General features: G+C 36.6%; 1 protein-coding gene across 2 annotated transcripts; it reads right to left on the bottom strand.

Moving 5' to 3' along the window:
• Nucleotides 1-452: 452 nt before the first annotated feature.
• Nucleotides 453-8,876, bottom strand: TRIM51 (tripartite motif-containing 51). 2 transcript variants are annotated; one of them, XM_011938458.1, is made up of 7 exons: nucleotides 8,790-8,876; nucleotides 6,371-6,785; nucleotides 5,994-6,089; nucleotides 3,962-4,192; nucleotides 3,236-3,258; nucleotides 2,205-2,302; nucleotides 453-1,130 (listed from the first exon to the last, which is right to left on the bottom strand). In XM_011938458.1, the coding sequence occupies exons 2-7, from the start codon at nucleotides 6,779-6,781 to the stop codon at nucleotides 631-633; spliced, it is 1,359 nt and encodes a 452-aa protein (XP_011793848.1). In that variant the 5' UTR covers nucleotides 6,782-6,785; nucleotides 8,790-8,876; the 3' UTR covers nucleotides 453-630. The 2 variants fall into 2 exon arrangements, with proteins under 2 accessions (XP_011793848.1, XP_011793849.1); XM_011938459.1 differs by lacking the exons at nucleotides 3,962-4,192; nucleotides 8,790-8,876 and having other exon boundaries at nucleotides 460-1,130; nucleotides 6,371-6,781.
• Between the last annotated feature and the right edge of the window lie 8,817 nt (nucleotides 8,877-17,693).

The raw sequence follows: 17,693 nt of genomic DNA, 5'->3' as shown, positions 1-17,693 counted from the left end.
GTCACTATTCAGTCATGTCCATTTGAATGTTTAATTGATCCAGTATTGTCCTGATCACCTTGTAAATTTCAGTGTAGAAAACACTCTAATAATGCATGAGCATTTGTATATAAGATGAGATTTAGAAAGATAAGCACAGCATAGGAGGTCAAATAAGATGACCTCAAAGTATAGATTCATCAATAAAACACATTGATAAGTATAATACTGTTAGATGAAGAGACAGAAAATATTGCCGGGTTACCATTGAGTCTTTTGCCTCCAGGTTTTTTCATGAAGCCCAAGATCCCTACTTTGTTTCCTTGATTTTAACTTTGTTTAGACAACTCTGTCATCTATTATTTCACTTTGTGACATTCACAAATAATGAAAAACCAGAGTATATATTCTATTCCATACATCATGGGTAATGATTTTCCAAAAACGATTAAACAAAGAACCAATACACATAGTTTTAATGTTTTCACCATATTTAATAGAAGCACTATCAATGAGATTTGATGACATTAGAACACAACTAAAGACATTAAATATAACTTATTCGTCCGGTTTGATGAGGTGCGAAAAAGAGGGCTTTATGTGATAAATGGGTTCCCATAGCATATAGCCACACTTCTGACTTATCTCTGGTCAGAAGTGACTACAGCAAAAGATAGGCCTGAGAGGAGGTGAGAAGGAGCAATTAGGGATGGTGTATATCAGGGAATTTTGATCAACGTCAACAAAGGTCATAGTTCTACTTTCACAATCCAGGAATAATCCTACTCGACTGGTAGGCCTTGGAACATATTGCACCACAAGTGGGGAGGTGGTAAAGAGACTGAAGTGAGCATCCTCCTTAACACATCCGAGAAGAAAGATTCCCTCCCCTCCATCTATCTTATCATTCTGTCTCTTCTCTTTCCAATAATTGTTACAGACACCAAAAGCCCAATTCCAAGAGTCCCCCACATGAACCTCCCAATAATATTTGCCAGATGTGAAAGTCTGAGCCCCCCATACAAGAAAACATTCAGATTTTGCAGTGAAATGGGGATCATCTTGAGGGTCACATCCAACATTCATGCTTCTCAAATCTCCATACAGGAAGATATGACTATTACGTCTTTCAGGCTGCAGAGCAAAATCAACTGCAAAAATAACAAAAAAAGTATAGATACATGTAAATAATAGAAATTAGAATTCTTGAGGGAAAATTTGTTCTACCAAGAAATTTGAAGTTACAAGGACAGAAGAATTTTGATTACAACATTTAATCAAGTATAAGGATGATTAATATTCTCTATAGGAAAAACAACATCCTACAAACAGACATTGAAAATGTATTGAAAACTCAAAAATTGAGAGTTGAATATAAAACCAGCCTGTTTTAATCCAATTTCCAATGTAAAAGTGAAATATTATATGCCCCAAATGCCCTTTAGCTATCAAGGTCATTATTAAAATATTTCTTGTCCTTAAATACTAGTGATATACTTTTGACAAGAATGGGAAGATTTTAGCTTATTCAAGCACTGCTCTAGATAACTGGATAAAAGTCCATATGTTCAAATTATAAGTGGTAACTGAGGGCAGATTTTTGCAAAATATTTCACCAGTCACTCTGTGGACTTCCCTGCTAGCTCTAGATTGAAACTGAACTTTAGATTTTACACGTAGGTCTTCATGGTGTAACTGAACTGAAATTATGATTTCTATTTTTACTTCCTATTTACAAAATAATTTCTTCTTTCTTTTTACATATTAAATTGAATTTTTACATTATATCAATAATACACATTTATTGTAAGAAAATAGAAATACTCCAAAAAACTGCTGTGAACTCTATTCCCCAAAAAAAGTTTTTTAAAAATTCAAGTGAAATACAGTAAAGAAATGTAAAATTTTTATGTAACTTTGGATTATTAAGCTTCCTTCTGAGCATTGTTCCATTTATTCAGTTTTTTACTTCTGATGTCATTCCATTTACCCAAAATATAGCTCTATCCATGTGAGCCCAGAAAATACTTGTTTTTCATTATGTTTTACTCTTCATGTATAAATTGAGCTATAAATAGAAACACAGATATAGTAGGGTTGCATAGTCATATCGCTCACTTCCTTCTGAAATGAAATAAAGATTTGATGAAGGATAAAATATTACCCCCATGATTCCAACAAGAAGTAATACACTGTGGGAATTCTGCCAATGGGCTGACACTCACCTCTGAATCCATTGAGCCTGTCCAGCAGTCCAGTGATGGGCCCTGCACTGAGCTCTGGATTCACAGGCTCGGGCACTTGCCGCAGCAGGGACTCATACCTGCAAGGAGAAAGATGCAGTTACCACATCTACAGCCAAAAAGTACATAAAAATCACTACTTTTATTTAAAAGACATTTCATGAGAATCCCTTTAACCCACAATTTGCTAATTCCAAAATTATGATTTTCTGTTTCAGATTCATTCTTATTCACAGTTTCTGATTTTCAAGCCTGTTAGAAAAGTCGGTCTGAGTGCGAATTCATTTGGATCTTTCTTCTTATTGCTCCAAATTAGTAAGGATCATTAATCTTAAGACCAAGAGAATATTCAAAAATAAAATTCTGGATTCCAGACTTCACCAGAATTTCCTGATATCACCACCTGGAAAGGTGGGGTTATTTTTAAGACTGCTGCATCTGTTGCTTCCTTCTCAAGGCCAGGGTGTTGAGATTTGCTCCAGGCAGGGAGCTCTGCCTTTTATAACTGAGGTTCTCTGGAGGCCTCCACAGTTCAAACATTCCAAATAGTTTGTTTCGTCTATTTTTCAGAATTATATATTTAAATATAAACTAGAAATCATCAACACTTTTCACTGCAGAAATACTTTCCCTTTTTCTCTCTGGCTTCCCCTGGTTGATTTTGTAGCCATGTAGTAAACATAATATTTTCTCTTTCAAATATGCAGGTTTTTCAGCAATAAAAAGGAAATTAGGAATAGAGATGCTCACTTTTTTATTCTTCTTTCATTTTTTTCTTTCTTTTTTTTTAATTTATTTTTTGTTTGTTTTTTGGTTTTGCAGAACTTTCATTGGACTGCCTAATAAAATCACAGCAACAAAAGAGAAGACAACATAGAGTGGGGAATGGAGTAAGTACAACCAGCACAAGGTAATATCAATATCTGAATCAATTATGCCTTCAGTGTCAAAGTTTCTGCTTGATATTTGTGGAAACTGAAAGAGCATCTGCTAAAATCTTGTTATGCACTTACCTGTGTAATATGTCTCCAAAAGCCTGTAAGAAAAAAAAGACAAAGAAAGGCTTAGTGCTTTACACATGATGCAATTTCCACTGTGAGATTTCGAGGCAGTTTCTGAGATATTATTTTCCTACAATTTTTCCTCCTGGAAAGCATTTTTTGTTTCTATTCTCATGAAAATCCCAGTGTATCATATGTCATGAATTAATGTCCTGATAAAGTCTCAGTCTTGAAGACATTCTCTTTCCAAGTGAAGGAAGAGGAGGCCCACAGAGTCTGTGCTCTGCTATAACCATAAAGAAGCTACTCACTCATCTTCCCTGAGCCCTGTTACCAAAATGAATGCAACCCAAAATAATATTAATGTGATCCTAGATTCCCCAACTTCTCCATCATGCCGTGTCTCCAAATTAACCTAAGTGCAAATGAATCACTTCTCATTTTATCCACTTTCAAAAATCCTAAATATATCATTGACTTTTGATTGGAAATATTTTTTGGGTCTGTTACCTTGGTCATTCCACAAAGTTTTGTTGCTGGTGGATAAAGTAGGAGGGACCTTTGTTTGGTAGAATCCATAGGAGAGGTTATAAGCTCCCAATTGAGTAGCATTAGTTATAGAAACGTGTTTTTAGAAACAAATCATGGAAGCAAAGTGGGGGAGGGATTTCAGGAGAGAGGAAAAACACCCATGCATGTGAAGGTTCTACATCCTGATACCCCATGGTCAGTCCGTACCTGGAGTAGCTCCACATCTGCTTTATGGCACATTTGCTTCATATCCTCATACATTCCTCTTAAAAGCTCCCTCGAATGTTCCATTCTGGCTTTGCTTTCATTGAGTTGCTGAAAAATGTCCTCGCCCTCCTTTTGCAGCCTCTCCAAGTGATGTTGCTCTTCTTCATGGAGAAATGCAGGCATCTTCTGATATTCAGCTCTGATTGCTTCTATCCTTAAACTCACATAATCCTGCAATGACAATAGTCAAAATAGAAATGTTGTATCCATCTTCTCTTGCATTTCACTGATTCCTTTTAGCATTCTGAACATCCAATATTTTAACCCTCAGTCTTGTCAATTCTCAGATTCCACAACATTTTATTCCTCTCCTTTTTTCTGCATTAATATCAACATAGGTGTTTCTGCCTGGTTACATTTACTTGATTAATGATAAAATGTTTTCTAAGATAGTTATATAAAAATGGATTTCTCTCTTCCAACACACATTCACAGAAAGAAAACACAGTTCTTGCTTAAGAATTAAACTATCGAGCAATATTGGCTAGATAGGAAACCATTATTTCTATTTTGGAGAATTGGGGCAATTTATGTAAACCCATTATATGAGAAATTATGAAATGACCACAGACTAGCATTGTCAACTCAATGCATTTCACCCAACATCACATAGTCTAATTAGGTTTCATTTATTCTCTTCCAAACTCACCCTAATCTGCAACATGGATCTCTTTGTGGTTCCTCAACCCCCCAAATAAATGCAAATGAAATATTACTACACATGCTGTTTCCTATATCTAGAATTATTTTAATATATATATGTATTTCTCATATATGTACTCATAGATATATTTCCCATATATAGGTATATATGGATATATGAGGAATATCTATGTGTATCTGTGTGTGTATATATATTCCTCACATATATCCACATATATATATATACACACCCACACCCAGATACTCATATATATTACTATATTTATGAGGAAGGGGAAGGCAAACAGGAAGATATCTATATTTCCTCTTGATTGATATTTTGGTTTCAGTGTGAATTTTTCCATGAGCCTTTTTTCTGACCACACTAATTAAAACACAAACCCTCATCCCCAGTCCCTAACCTCTGTGCTCCTTTTCTACTTTCCGGCTTGATTATTCTCCAAAGACACTACTACACACTAACACATCATGTACTTCACATATCTGCATGGTGACCATTTGCTTCTCTCATTTCAATTGCAAGATTTGTGTGTTTTCTTTCTTCTTTACTACTTAATTTACTAAGTTAATATTTGACATACACTAGGTATTCATAAAATATTTTTCAATGAATTTATATTAGAATGAATTAACGAATTAATATTAGATATCATACCCTCAAGATAAACATCCACAAGGAGAAAATCATTTCTAGAATTCTTCTCAAGTCCTTAAAGTTCTCCTTATATTAAATACTAGTTCCCATATTTCTCGTGTATTTGTGTCTTCAAGACACGAGTGTACATTCTCACCCCTTTTTCCATTACGTGTTATGACTTATTCAATACTAATTAGTTCTGATACTTAATTTCATGCTTCCTCTAAATTTGCACTCTTGCTCCTTCTGCCTGATATTTAACTCAGATTTCAAATATATTTGCGCACCAGGATTCAAATTGATGCTGACTCGGCCTTAGAAGGTTCACTTGAAATTTCCATGACTGCTAAATAACGCTTGTGCCCAGAAGTTATCCAGGCAGCCCATTGAGAATGCTGTGAAATGGCCCAGTTTCTTGTATTTGCCGGTGTATTGCTATAGGTTTGTATGGAGACAGATGAGCATGCTTGGGTAACATCTGTCGTCTGGTTAGAAATTCTACCAAAGAGTCACACTATGTTCTATAAAAAATTAGGGTATTTTTTCTCAAGTGTTTTTTCCCTTTTTTTCGAATTCCAGAAATATTATGGGTTGAGATCAAGTTCCCATTTTAAGAGTCACCCATTTGTTCACCACAAGTTACTGAAGAAGGTAGAGTAACATGGTACTAACCTTCCAGCATCTGGTTCTGGTGGTTTCCATGTTCAGGTTTCTGTGATTTTCACAAGCTTTTTTCCATAAAGACTGCATTTTCTTCAGCAGCTTCTCCTGCAAAAGAGTCATGAATTGAAGCACAAGTGAAGACACAAAAGTATCATTCGCTCTCTGATATACAAAGGACCCCAAATGAGAGACAAATTGGCCCATAGAAAATAGTTTGCTTTGTTTCTCCAAATGTTTGTCGAATCTGAGAGGCGTGAAGCCAAGGAAGCTCATAACAGACACACTTAAAGGGACACAGAGATGGCATCATCCAGTCTCCAAGGAAATAGACTTACAAGAATTTCATGTGTCCTTTATAGAAATAGATCTTCAGAGGCATCACTTACCCGGTGTTCCTCTGCAGCCCACTCAATGGGACAGTGTTTGTGGTCTCGGTGCTCCTGAGAGTTGGAGCACAGCAAACAGAGCAGGCTCTTGTCCACTTCACAGAACATCTTCTTTATCTCTCTGTGAGTCCCACATATTTGCTCCTCAGAGCTAAGGAATTGCCTGAGACTGGTTTTTCTGGCAATGGAAGCCATCTTATTCAAGCGAATGTTAGTTTTGAGGTTTCTCTGCCATGTTGTCTTCTTGCATTTAGAGCACTGAACAAGAACCGTGATGTCTTGCCAGTTGAGGTAGAAACAGGGCCTGCAAAAACTGTGCCCACAGTCTATGGTGATTGGGTCTATGAAGTAGTTCATGCAGATGGGGCAGGTCAGTTCCCTCTGGAAGACTGGCAAGATTCCAGAATTCATGTTTCTGAGGAAGAAAGAGCAGCATGTCATTTTGGGGTCTGGGTTGGTGAAAATCTGTCAACATGTGGTGATATGTGATAGCTATATTTTCTTCTCAACAGTGCTCATTAAAGTGAAACAAACTATTTCCTCTGCAACAAAAATGAAAAATTCATACACAAGGAGAGTCTTCAGGCTTTATAGCAGACACCACTGACTAGATAACTCATAACCTCTTCTACTCCTAGTTCCTGCCCATAACATAATGCAAATCTACTCAATAACCTATTCCCTGGGATTGATATGAAACTTGGGTTTTAGTCTTAAGTGGTCTAAAATAAATCATGTTTGTCCCTATTTCTCTTTCAAGTAACTACTGAATGACTATGGGAGAGGAGTAGAAAACCTACACTGGGTAAGCAAACACGAGAAGATGGTCAGAGGGCACTATGGCATATTTTCAGAAAGAGGGAACCAGAAGCCCGGCTCTTTGAAACAAAAGCAACCCCAAAACCAGCCAACCGACCAGGTAAACAGAAAGACAATAACAAAACCGGTCTATGTTCACTAGGAGAGAAAATAAATAATGAAAAATATTGGGTTATTTTTCTTGTGGCTTAAATTAACTTCCTCCTTGGGCTACTCAAACTATGAACTCAAATGTTGTCATTTTTTTTTAAACTGAAATATGTACAATTATGTTACTATGGCATTATTGTTAATTTTAGGTGTTGACTTGACTGGATTAAGTAATACATGGAGAATTGGTGAAGCATTATTTCTGGGTGAGTCTGTGAAGGTGTTTCCAGAGTGACATGTGAGTTGGTGATCTGAGTGGGGAACAGCAGCCCTCAATGTGGGTGGACACCATCCAATCATCTGGGAGCTCAGACCGAAAAATAGGGCAGAGAGAAGGCCATTTGCTTTCACACACACAATTTATATATATTTATAGTTATAGTTATGCATACATCCTATGGTTCTGTCTCTCTGGAGATCCCTGACCCATGCAAACTGCAATCTTTGCTTTGGCAGTTTGAAGGCATTTACCTTACTGTCTTTTACTAAGCAGCGTTGAATTTAAGTGCCAAAAGTGAAAATTTTTGAATTGCAAATATTTAGGCCTGGCGCGGTGGCTCACGCCTGTGATGCCAGCACTTTGGGAGGCTGAGGCGGGTGGATCATCTGAGGTCAGGTGTTCGAGACCAGCCTGACTAACATACTGAAACCCCGTCTCTACTAAAAACACAAAATTTAGCCAGGTATAGTGGTGGGCGCCTGTAATCCCCACTACTTAGGAGGCTGAGACAGTAGAATCACTTGCATCCAGGTGGTGGAGGTTGCAGTGAGCCAAGAGCCAAGATCATGCCATTGCACTCCAGCCTGAACGACAGAGCAAGACTCCATCTCAAAAAGCAAAACAAAACAAAACAAAACAAAAAATGCAAATATTTTTCAGATGTCATCTGAGCCATTTCCAGGAATTTTTCATAGTTTCATCTGACATAAGCCTCAATTAAAATGACAACTAGTATCGTGTATCAAATTATGCCTTACACATTTATCTGCTCAACAACTGTATTTTGATTTCTAAGGTAGGCTATTTTGGAGAGCCTTCTTGTTTCCTTTAGTATCACCAGTTTCCATCTCATCATTGCTTTAGTAATTTAAAATCATGTCTAAAAGCTTAAGATTATGAAAGCATAATATTTACAATATTCAATAATTCTCTTTTTACTTAATTCAGTGTGCCAGTATTAGTACATGCAGTACACACACATATATGTTTTAATGTGAATTCCATGTATTCATGATGCATACAAATCTACTGCAGCAAACACTAGACATTTAAAATTTTTCAAAAATGTACTGAACACTTCTGGAATATACAAAATAACAACAATTAATACCTCATATCATAAAATGAGTAGTAAATATTATGAGTTACAAATATTATCATTAAGTAGGTTTAAGACAGGTAGATATTTTTATCATTGTAATTTACTATTTGGTAATAAGTTGCACTCACCCCAGGGCTCTAAGAATGTTTCCTGCAGTGATTTTTCCAAAAAAAGTTCTTTTAAGTACTCCCCAAGATCAGGAGCTCATTCCCTGCAGAGCTGACTTTCCGAGGCCACCTGAATGCAGGTAACTCTAAGTGCTGTCCTCCTCTAGAGTAAAATGAGCTTCTCTCTTCTACATCCTTTTATATGAATCTTTGAAGACCACACCCAACTCTTTAGTGGTATTTAGCATATTAAGAAAGGTGGAAACAGAGTTGATTAGGTTTATGCAATATTTAGTACACACCTTTTCATCACTGATTAAATTAGCATCACACTATCATTGTAAAAATCACTGCTTGAATGAGGCATGCCTGTCATCAATCTTATCAGGGTAAACATATGCTAGAAATTAACTAAGATTGATTAATACTGTTTCTTGAGTTTCTTCCAAGGCACAGGCTTTCCTCTATGTGCACATTAATTCGTTTGTTTATTTATTCTAGAGAAAGGTTCTCCTTCTGGTGTGCAGTGGTACAATCTTAGCTCACTGCAGCCTTGAATTCCAGGGCTCAAGTAATCCTCCCGCTTTAGCTTTCAAAGTAATAAGGACTAGAGTTTTATGCCATTGCACATAGCTAATTTTTTATTTATTTATTTTCTTAAAGACGGGATATGGCTATGTTGCCCAGTCTAGCCTCTAATTCCTGCCTTCAGGTTATCCTCTGACTTCAGCCTCCCAAAACGATGAGAATGCAGGGTGAGCCACATCACCCAGTCGTAAAGCCTCCTTTATCTACGTGGTATTCTCAGAGTAGGCCAAAAGGAACTAAAATTTCCATTTTTGTTTTTTAGCACTCTAAGAGTATTCACTAATTAATCAAATAACCCAAATAATAATTTAGCATCTTGTCAAATTTTCAAAAGTTTTGCCAATCTCGTAAGTAAAACGCGAGTTATTCTTTGAACTGCTTTCCTCCACATAGTGCATAATATCCTAGAATGGCTAGAAAAGTACCATGAGTATTGATTTTGGGGTTATAAATATCTATTAGGATGTAGGCAAATTCAGGAATACAGAATCCTGATGATGGGGAAAGACTATGTATGCTTTTTTCTATTCCAAAGTTTGTTTTGTGATTTGAAACGCCAAAAGAAGGAAAAGATTCTAGAAGGGGACACCCAAATATCTTCTCACAGAGTAATTATTTGCCAGTGCCTCACAGGATTTATGGACAAGACTGACAAAACTGTGAAAACATATCTATCAGCCTTATATCAGTCAAGGTTCAAAGACAAAAGCAGAACTCTTAAGATGTATGTACACTTAGGGAGATTCATATATGGACTTAATACAAGGAATTAGTTTACTCAATTGAGGGGCTGATGAAGGAAGTATAAGGTCTCTGGTACAGTCAATCAGGAAAAAACAATCTGCTGTTTGGATCCCAATGGTCATGGAATAAAGCTGGCATTTGGGAGCAACTGGAACAATAGAGATCCTTCACACTTTAGTCTTGTCCAAGGAATGTCTAAGTCTTCCTTCAGAGGACTTTCACTGGTAAAGTCAGACTTACCGGGGTAAACTTCCTAGTCCCAGAATTAGAACTTTTACTTACATCTGAAAACTGCTTTCCCAGCAGGGCCTAGGTTAGCATTTCATTGAATAAGAAGGAGGTGTGTATATGCTACAAAATGTTTGCTGCTGTCATTTCCCTCCTTGTAGTTAAAGCTAGCCAACTTGACACATTGAGCAAATCATTACGAGGTTATATGCCATAAATTTAAGAAAGAGAAAATAGGATTCCTCGTTCCTAAGTTTACTGTGCAAGACCACCAACAGACTGAAACCCCTGAGTTACACATTCTGTGACTCAATAAATTGAGGTAATTCAAGTGTCCACACAGAGGTGAGATCAGCCCCAGGTGCATGGAGGGTACTAGAGGCTCAGCCCTGCACTCAAGAGTGGGAAGCCTTTGAGACTTTAGTTCATGGACTGGACCCTGCAGACATTCTCTGGTGAGATTCAGGGGCTCCTTGGTGGGGCTCTGGTATTCCATCACAAGGTCTGATGACTATGTGTATCAGGAAAGAGTTGGGGCAAGGAGAGAAAGGAAAAAGGGTAGCTTCCAATTTAATTTCAACAACTTTTTGCACCACATAATTTACTCATCACAACAGTCAACTTTAGGTAGATGAAGTCTAGAGCCCTGGAAATCAGGAGCTCTCAATTCTAGACCTACTTCTTCTGTCTACTATGACCTTATTAATGAAACAACTTATTTTCCTACATGAATCTCAAACCATGAAGCAAATATGAGAATGTAAGACCCTTTAGAGTTGACATTTTGTAGGTTCTAAAAGTCCTAACCAAGCCAGAAGCGGGATTAAAGATGGGTATGGGCATTAGAGGTGTGTGTATGGGCAAGAACAATATATGATGTGGACAAAGAGCACTCTAACCAATTTTGAACACTTCCTCATTTCCCACTGCATCCCCTTTCAATACAAAAGGTTCTTTTTTGGACCTGAGAGTCTGTTTCCATTCTAGCATCTGAAACTTTCCTCTACAACAAAATTTCTATTGATATACTATTCTATTTTTGAGAACCAGTAAGAGGCTCTCTTCCTCATCTGGGTTTCATAACTCTTTACAAAATTTTCATACAGGAGTTGGGGATCTATTTCTGCTTTCTTAATATGCATAGAAAACTGAATTTATTTTACTTTGGAAATGTTAATTTTTTAATGAAAATTCAATAAATTCAATTATAGCATATTATTCAAAATTTAACAGTTATAATTCCATTGAAATTGTAATTGCTACTTTGTTTTATTTGCTCACATGGAGAAACCTGTGCACAATTTTATCCATGCTAATGAAAATTTAATAATAAATTATATTTTGCTTTGTGACCTCTGAATGTCCAAGACTTTTTAAAAATCTTTTAAATTTCTTTCTTTGAAATCCCCGTTTGTTAGATATTCTTCTGGAAACCCCTGTCATTTTCTCTTCAAACCCCTTATTTATTTCTGTTAAGATAAATATGTTAGAATAAGGAAGGGAACAATGTACTCCATGGGCTTGGATGTACCACATACTTTGCTATTTCCCTACCCACACCTTCCATAATCCCAACAGAAAATGTAGAATATGTATCCCATTGTCCCAACTTCATATAGGAGCACATGAAGGGTAAGCAATCTCTTTTCTGTCCTGTTTCTTGTATGGGAGGGAATCAGGAATCAGTCCCATGTCACCAACTCCATAAATCCTCAAATATTTCAATGTATTGCTTTATCTAGAACCACAGAAACATGTAGGATTCCTTTTGTGTTTTTCCAACTGATTTTCAGCCTAAATTCTGAGGTTTATTTATCTCATGAATAAAGCATTCAGTTGCTGAACACTGCAAAATGATAGAAGCCTGTACAAATCAGAATCAAAGAACACAACAATTCAATGTGTCTTCCTTTATGCTACCATAGCTTTTATGTTACAAGTGTTATGCCTTTAAATGTAAGAATGTATTAAATTTATTATTATAAAATAAATCAGAATCAAATAGATTACATTCCTTAAGGAAATAATGAAGGCAGCAATTGCAAACAGTACCATAGATGTTAGATTTGAAAGATTTTTTTTTTCTTTTCTTATTTATTTTCTTAGAGACATGGTCTGGCTGTGTCACCCAGGCTATAGTATAGTGGGTGGTTCCTAGCTCACAACAGCCTCAACCTCCTGGGGTCAAGCCATCCTCCATCTCTGTCTCCTGAGTAGAAAGAACTACTGGCAGGAACTACCATTCTGTTTTTTGGGTTTTTTTTTTTTTATTTTTACTTATTTTTTATTTTTTGTAGAGACATGGCCTTCCTATGCCACCCAGGCTGGTCTCTAACTCCTAGATTCAAAACATCTTCCTGCCTTTACCTCCCAAGGCAATGGGATTACAGCTGTAATCCACCATTTCAGGCCTCAAAACATTTTCATAGCAGATATAACAGAACATTTTCTTCTATGCTAATGTCTAAATTCAGTAGGCAGAAGATTAATGTCCTTTACTCTTCCCGTATCTGACTTAGTACCCCTTTCTTACACAGCTTACTGCTAAATTTGAATGCTTGTTTTCAATTTAACAGTTATGTTCCATAGCACAGAATAGTGAATTGAGTAATGTGAAGTAGAGTTCCCATCTTATTTCCTAGCCCCTGCCAATCTAACCGTAGATATTCTAAAATGGCTCATGATCTTACCCGTTTCCCTCCATTGGATTTCAGGTAATGAACTAATGAGTGTTGGGTTTAAAAAGTTTAAGGAATAGATCAGAAAGTAAGACTAGCGCCTCTTATGGTTCTACCTACTCTAGAACCACTGTTTTCATAGGAACTCTTATCACAATGCTAGGCTCACACTGATTTCTCATCTGAAAATGCTTAGAAATAAATATGTTAACTCTTTCCCCTGATTTTAATTAAAACAAAATAAATCCCCACTCTACAGAAGCAGCCACCAAATATTTGCTTACACAAGCGATCACATCTATAGTTCTCATAATAGGTGTTCTTTTCAATAACATATTCTCTGGGCAATGAACAATAATAAACATTATCAATCAGTTTTCTTCCTAAATAATGATAATGGTCCTAGTGATAAAACTAGGAGTGACTCCTTTCACTTTTGAGTCCTAGAGGTAACTCAAGGAACCTCCCTAATGTCTGGTATACTTCTCCTCACATGACAAAAACTAGCCCCTCTCTCAATTATGTTTCAAATTTCTCCATCAATAAACCCGGACATCCTCCTATCTATCACATTCCTATCCGTTATAGTGGGCCGTTGAGGAGGACTATCCATTATAGTGTGGAGGACCGTTGTAGTCCTCTGCACCATTATAGTGCGGAGGCCGTTGAGGAGGACTATCCATTATAGTGGGCTGTTGAGGAGTGGGCCGTTGAGGAGTAGATTGATAGAACAATCTACTGTTGTTCTATCAATAATCATAACTTTAATCTTCTTTATTCAGCTAAAGCTATCAAATTACATTTACTATACACCTCCTGTACCACATATAACCAAGGCACAAAAACATAAAACCCCTGATAATAAAAGTGAATGAAAATCTGTTTACGTCTTTTACTACCCCCACAATTCTAGGTCTACCAGCAGTAATATTAATCATTTTATTTCCCACTATACTATTTTCACCCTCCAATTATCTAATTAGTAATCGATCAATTTCTATTCCACAGTGATTAGTTCATCTTGTACTAAAACAGAGGCTAATTACACATAACATGGAAGAACAAACCTGATCTCTTATACTGATGTCCCTAAATCTCTTTATTGTCTCAACCAATCTACTGGGGCTTCTACGCCATTCATTTACACCAACCCTACCCAATTATCAATAAAACTAGATATAGATATAGTTACAGCGAACCCATTATGAGCAGGCACAGTAATTACAGGCTTCCGCTTTAAAAAAAAAAAAAAAGAAAAAAACTCTTTAGCTCACTTTTTACCACAAGGCACACCTATGCTACTTATCCTCATACTAGTAATCATTGAAACCATTAGCCTATCCATTCAACCAATGGTATTAGCTGTGCAATTAATAGCCAACATTATAGCTGGCCACCTACTAATACGTTCAACTGGAGATGCCACACTGGTACTATCAACTATTAATTTTTCCACAGCTCCAGCCACTCTCATTCTTCTGATCCTATTGACCATTCTCGGATTCACCGTAGCCCTTATTCAGGCTTATGTCTTTATACTTCTAGTAAGCCTTTATCTACATGACAACACATAATGACCCACCATATAGTTAAACCCAGCCCCTGACTACTAACAGGAGTTGTTTCAGCTCTCCTAATAACATATGGTCTAACCATATGGTTTAACTTTAACTTTCTTAATCTTTTAACCCTAGGCGTGTTAACCAACACACTATCAATCATGATGTGATATTATGCGTGAAAGTACATTTCAAGACCACCATACAACAATCGTCCAAAAAGGACTCCAATATGGAATAATTCTATTTATTATCTCAGAAATATTCTTCTTTGCCGGTTTCTTCTGGGCATTCTACCACTCTAGTCTAGCCCCAATTCCAGAATTAGGAGGACATTGACCCCCAACAGGCATTTTTCTCCTCAACCTCTTAAAAGTTCCCCTCCTAAACACATCTGTATTACTTGCATCAGGAGTCTCAGTTCCTTTAGCTCACCACAGTCTAATAGAAGGTAATTGAAAGCAGATAATTCAAGCACTATCCATCACAATTACCTTAGGACTTTACTTTACCCTACTACAAATCATCTCAGAATGCTTCAAAGCCCCATTTCCTATTTCTGATGGAATCTGTGGCTCAAAATTCTTTATAGCCACAGGCTTTCATGGACTTCACGTTATTATTGGGTCAACATATCTTACTGTCAGCCTCCTCCACCAATTAAAATTCCACTTTATATCCAAACACCACTTTGGCTTTGAAGCCACCACCTGGTATTGAGATTTCCTAGATGTAGTATGGCTGTTTTTATATATCTCTATCTACTGATGAGGATCCTACTCTCTTAGTATAATCAGTACATTGACTTCCGATCAGATTTGATAATATCTGAAAGAGAGTAATTAACCTGACACTAGCCCTAGTAACCGACACACTACTGGCCCTATTACTAATTATAATTATACTCTGACTCCCACAACTTAAAATTTATATGGAAAAATCCAGCCCCTAAGAATGTGGATTTTACCCAATAACCTCCTCCAGCCTCCCCTTTTCTGTAAAATGTTTCCTAGTAGCCATCACTTTTCTCTTCTTTGATCTAGCATCCATAATACCCATCATCCTCCAAGCATCCGCTGCCTGTGAAGCCACAGTGGGCCTTGCCTTACTAGTTTCAATCTCCAACACATATGGCTTAGATTATGTACAAAATATAAACTTACTTCAATGCTAAAAATTATTATTCCAACAATTATATTGCTACCGATGACATGATTCTCTAAAAATACTTTGATCTGAATTTATATGACTGCTTACAGCCTACTCATCAGCTTCGTTACCGTACTATATTTTAACCAGTTTAATGATAATTTATACAACTTCTCATTAATTTTCTTTTCTGACCTGCTGACAACACCCCTTCTAATCTTAACAGCTTGACTACTAACTCTTATAATCCTGTCAAGCCAATATCACCTGTCCAATGAATCACCACCATGAAAAAGCTCTATATCGTTATATTGTTTCCCTCAGATTTTTTAATTATAACATTCACATTCACACAACTTTATCTACATGACATATAAAGAGAATATTGTATATTCTCTTTAAAGCTACACTAATTCCTACTCTAATTATCGTCACCTGCTGAGGCAATCCACCAGAATGCCTCAACACAAACTCATATTTCTTATTTTATACACTAGCAGGATCTCTTTCCCTACTTATTACACTCATCCATACTTAAAATACATTAGGTACACTAAATATACTAGTAAATATACTTACTGCCCTACTGCCCAGGAGCTATTAGCCTCCTGATCCAGTAATCTTATATGACTAGCATGTATAATGGCTTTTATAGTAAAAATACCTTTATATGCGCTTCACCTATGACTCCCCAAAACCCACGTAGAACCCCCTATTGCCAGCTCAACAATACTTGCAGTGGTACTCCTAAAACTAGGCGGCTACGGCATATGGCTTACTCTTATTCTTAAGCCCCTAACGGAACATATAGAATACCTCTTCCTCATGCTATCCCTATGAGGAATAGTTACGGCAAGCTCTATTTGTCTACGAGAAGCCAATTTAAAGTCACTTATCGCCTACTCCTCTGTAAGTCACATAGCACTTGTCATTACAGCTTTCCCTTATCCAAACCCCCTGAAGCTTTACAGGTGGAGTCACCCTGATAATTGTTCATGGACTTACTTTATCCCTACTATTCTGCCTAGCAAATTGGAACTACGAGTGAGTCCACAGCCAAATTATATTACTTACCCAAGGTTTTCAAACTCTGCTTCCACTAATAGCGTCTTGATGACTTCTAACAGATCTCACTGACCTTACCCTACCCCCTATCATTAATCTAGTAGGAGAACTCTTTGTAACCATGACTTCATTCTCCTGATCAAATATTACTATTGTGCTTATAGGACTTAATATACTAATTACTCCTTAAGTATGTTAATCGCAACACAATGAGGGAGACTTACATATTATATTAACAGTATTAAACCTTCCTTTACAGGAGAAAATACATGAATATTTATACATCTTGCACCTATCTTCCTATTATCCTTATACTCTAAAATTACTATGGGATTTTCATGCTGTAGCTATGGCTTAACCAAAACGTTAGAGTGTGAATCTAATAATAGAAGCCTTCAACCTCTTATCTGCTGTGAATGTGTGCAAGAACTCCTAACTCATGCACCCATGCCAAACAATATGGCTTTCTCAGTTTTTAAAGAATTGGAGTTATCCATTGGTCTTACGAACCAAAAACATTGCTGGAACTCCAAATAAAAGTAACAAACATGTATTTTTCCACTACTATAATAGCACTAACTCCCTTAATATTACCAGTTATTACTACCTTAACTAATCCCTGAAAAAGGTTCATATCTATATTATGTAGAAATATCTACTGCATGCACCTTCATCATTAGCCTCATCCCTACCACAATGTCATAGATACAGACCAAGACGTCATTGTCTCAAACTGACTGAATGACAATTCAAACTCTTAAACTCTAAGTAAGCTTCAAACTAGACTACTTCTCCATAATATTTATCTCAGTAGCATTATTCATTACCTGATCTATTGTAGAATTTTCAATATGATATATAAGTTCAGACCCCAACATCAATCAATTTTTCAATATCTACTTATTTTCCTCATT

This window comes from Colobus angolensis, unplaced genomic scaffold (genome assembly GCF_000951035.1).
Source record: "Colobus angolensis palliatus isolate OR3802 unplaced genomic scaffold, Cang.pa_1.0 Scaffold174, whole genome shotgun sequence".
NCBI lineage: Eukaryota > Metazoa > Chordata > Mammalia > Primates > Cercopithecidae > Colobus > Colobus angolensis.
This window is presented reverse-complemented; position numbering and strand designations above follow the sequence as displayed.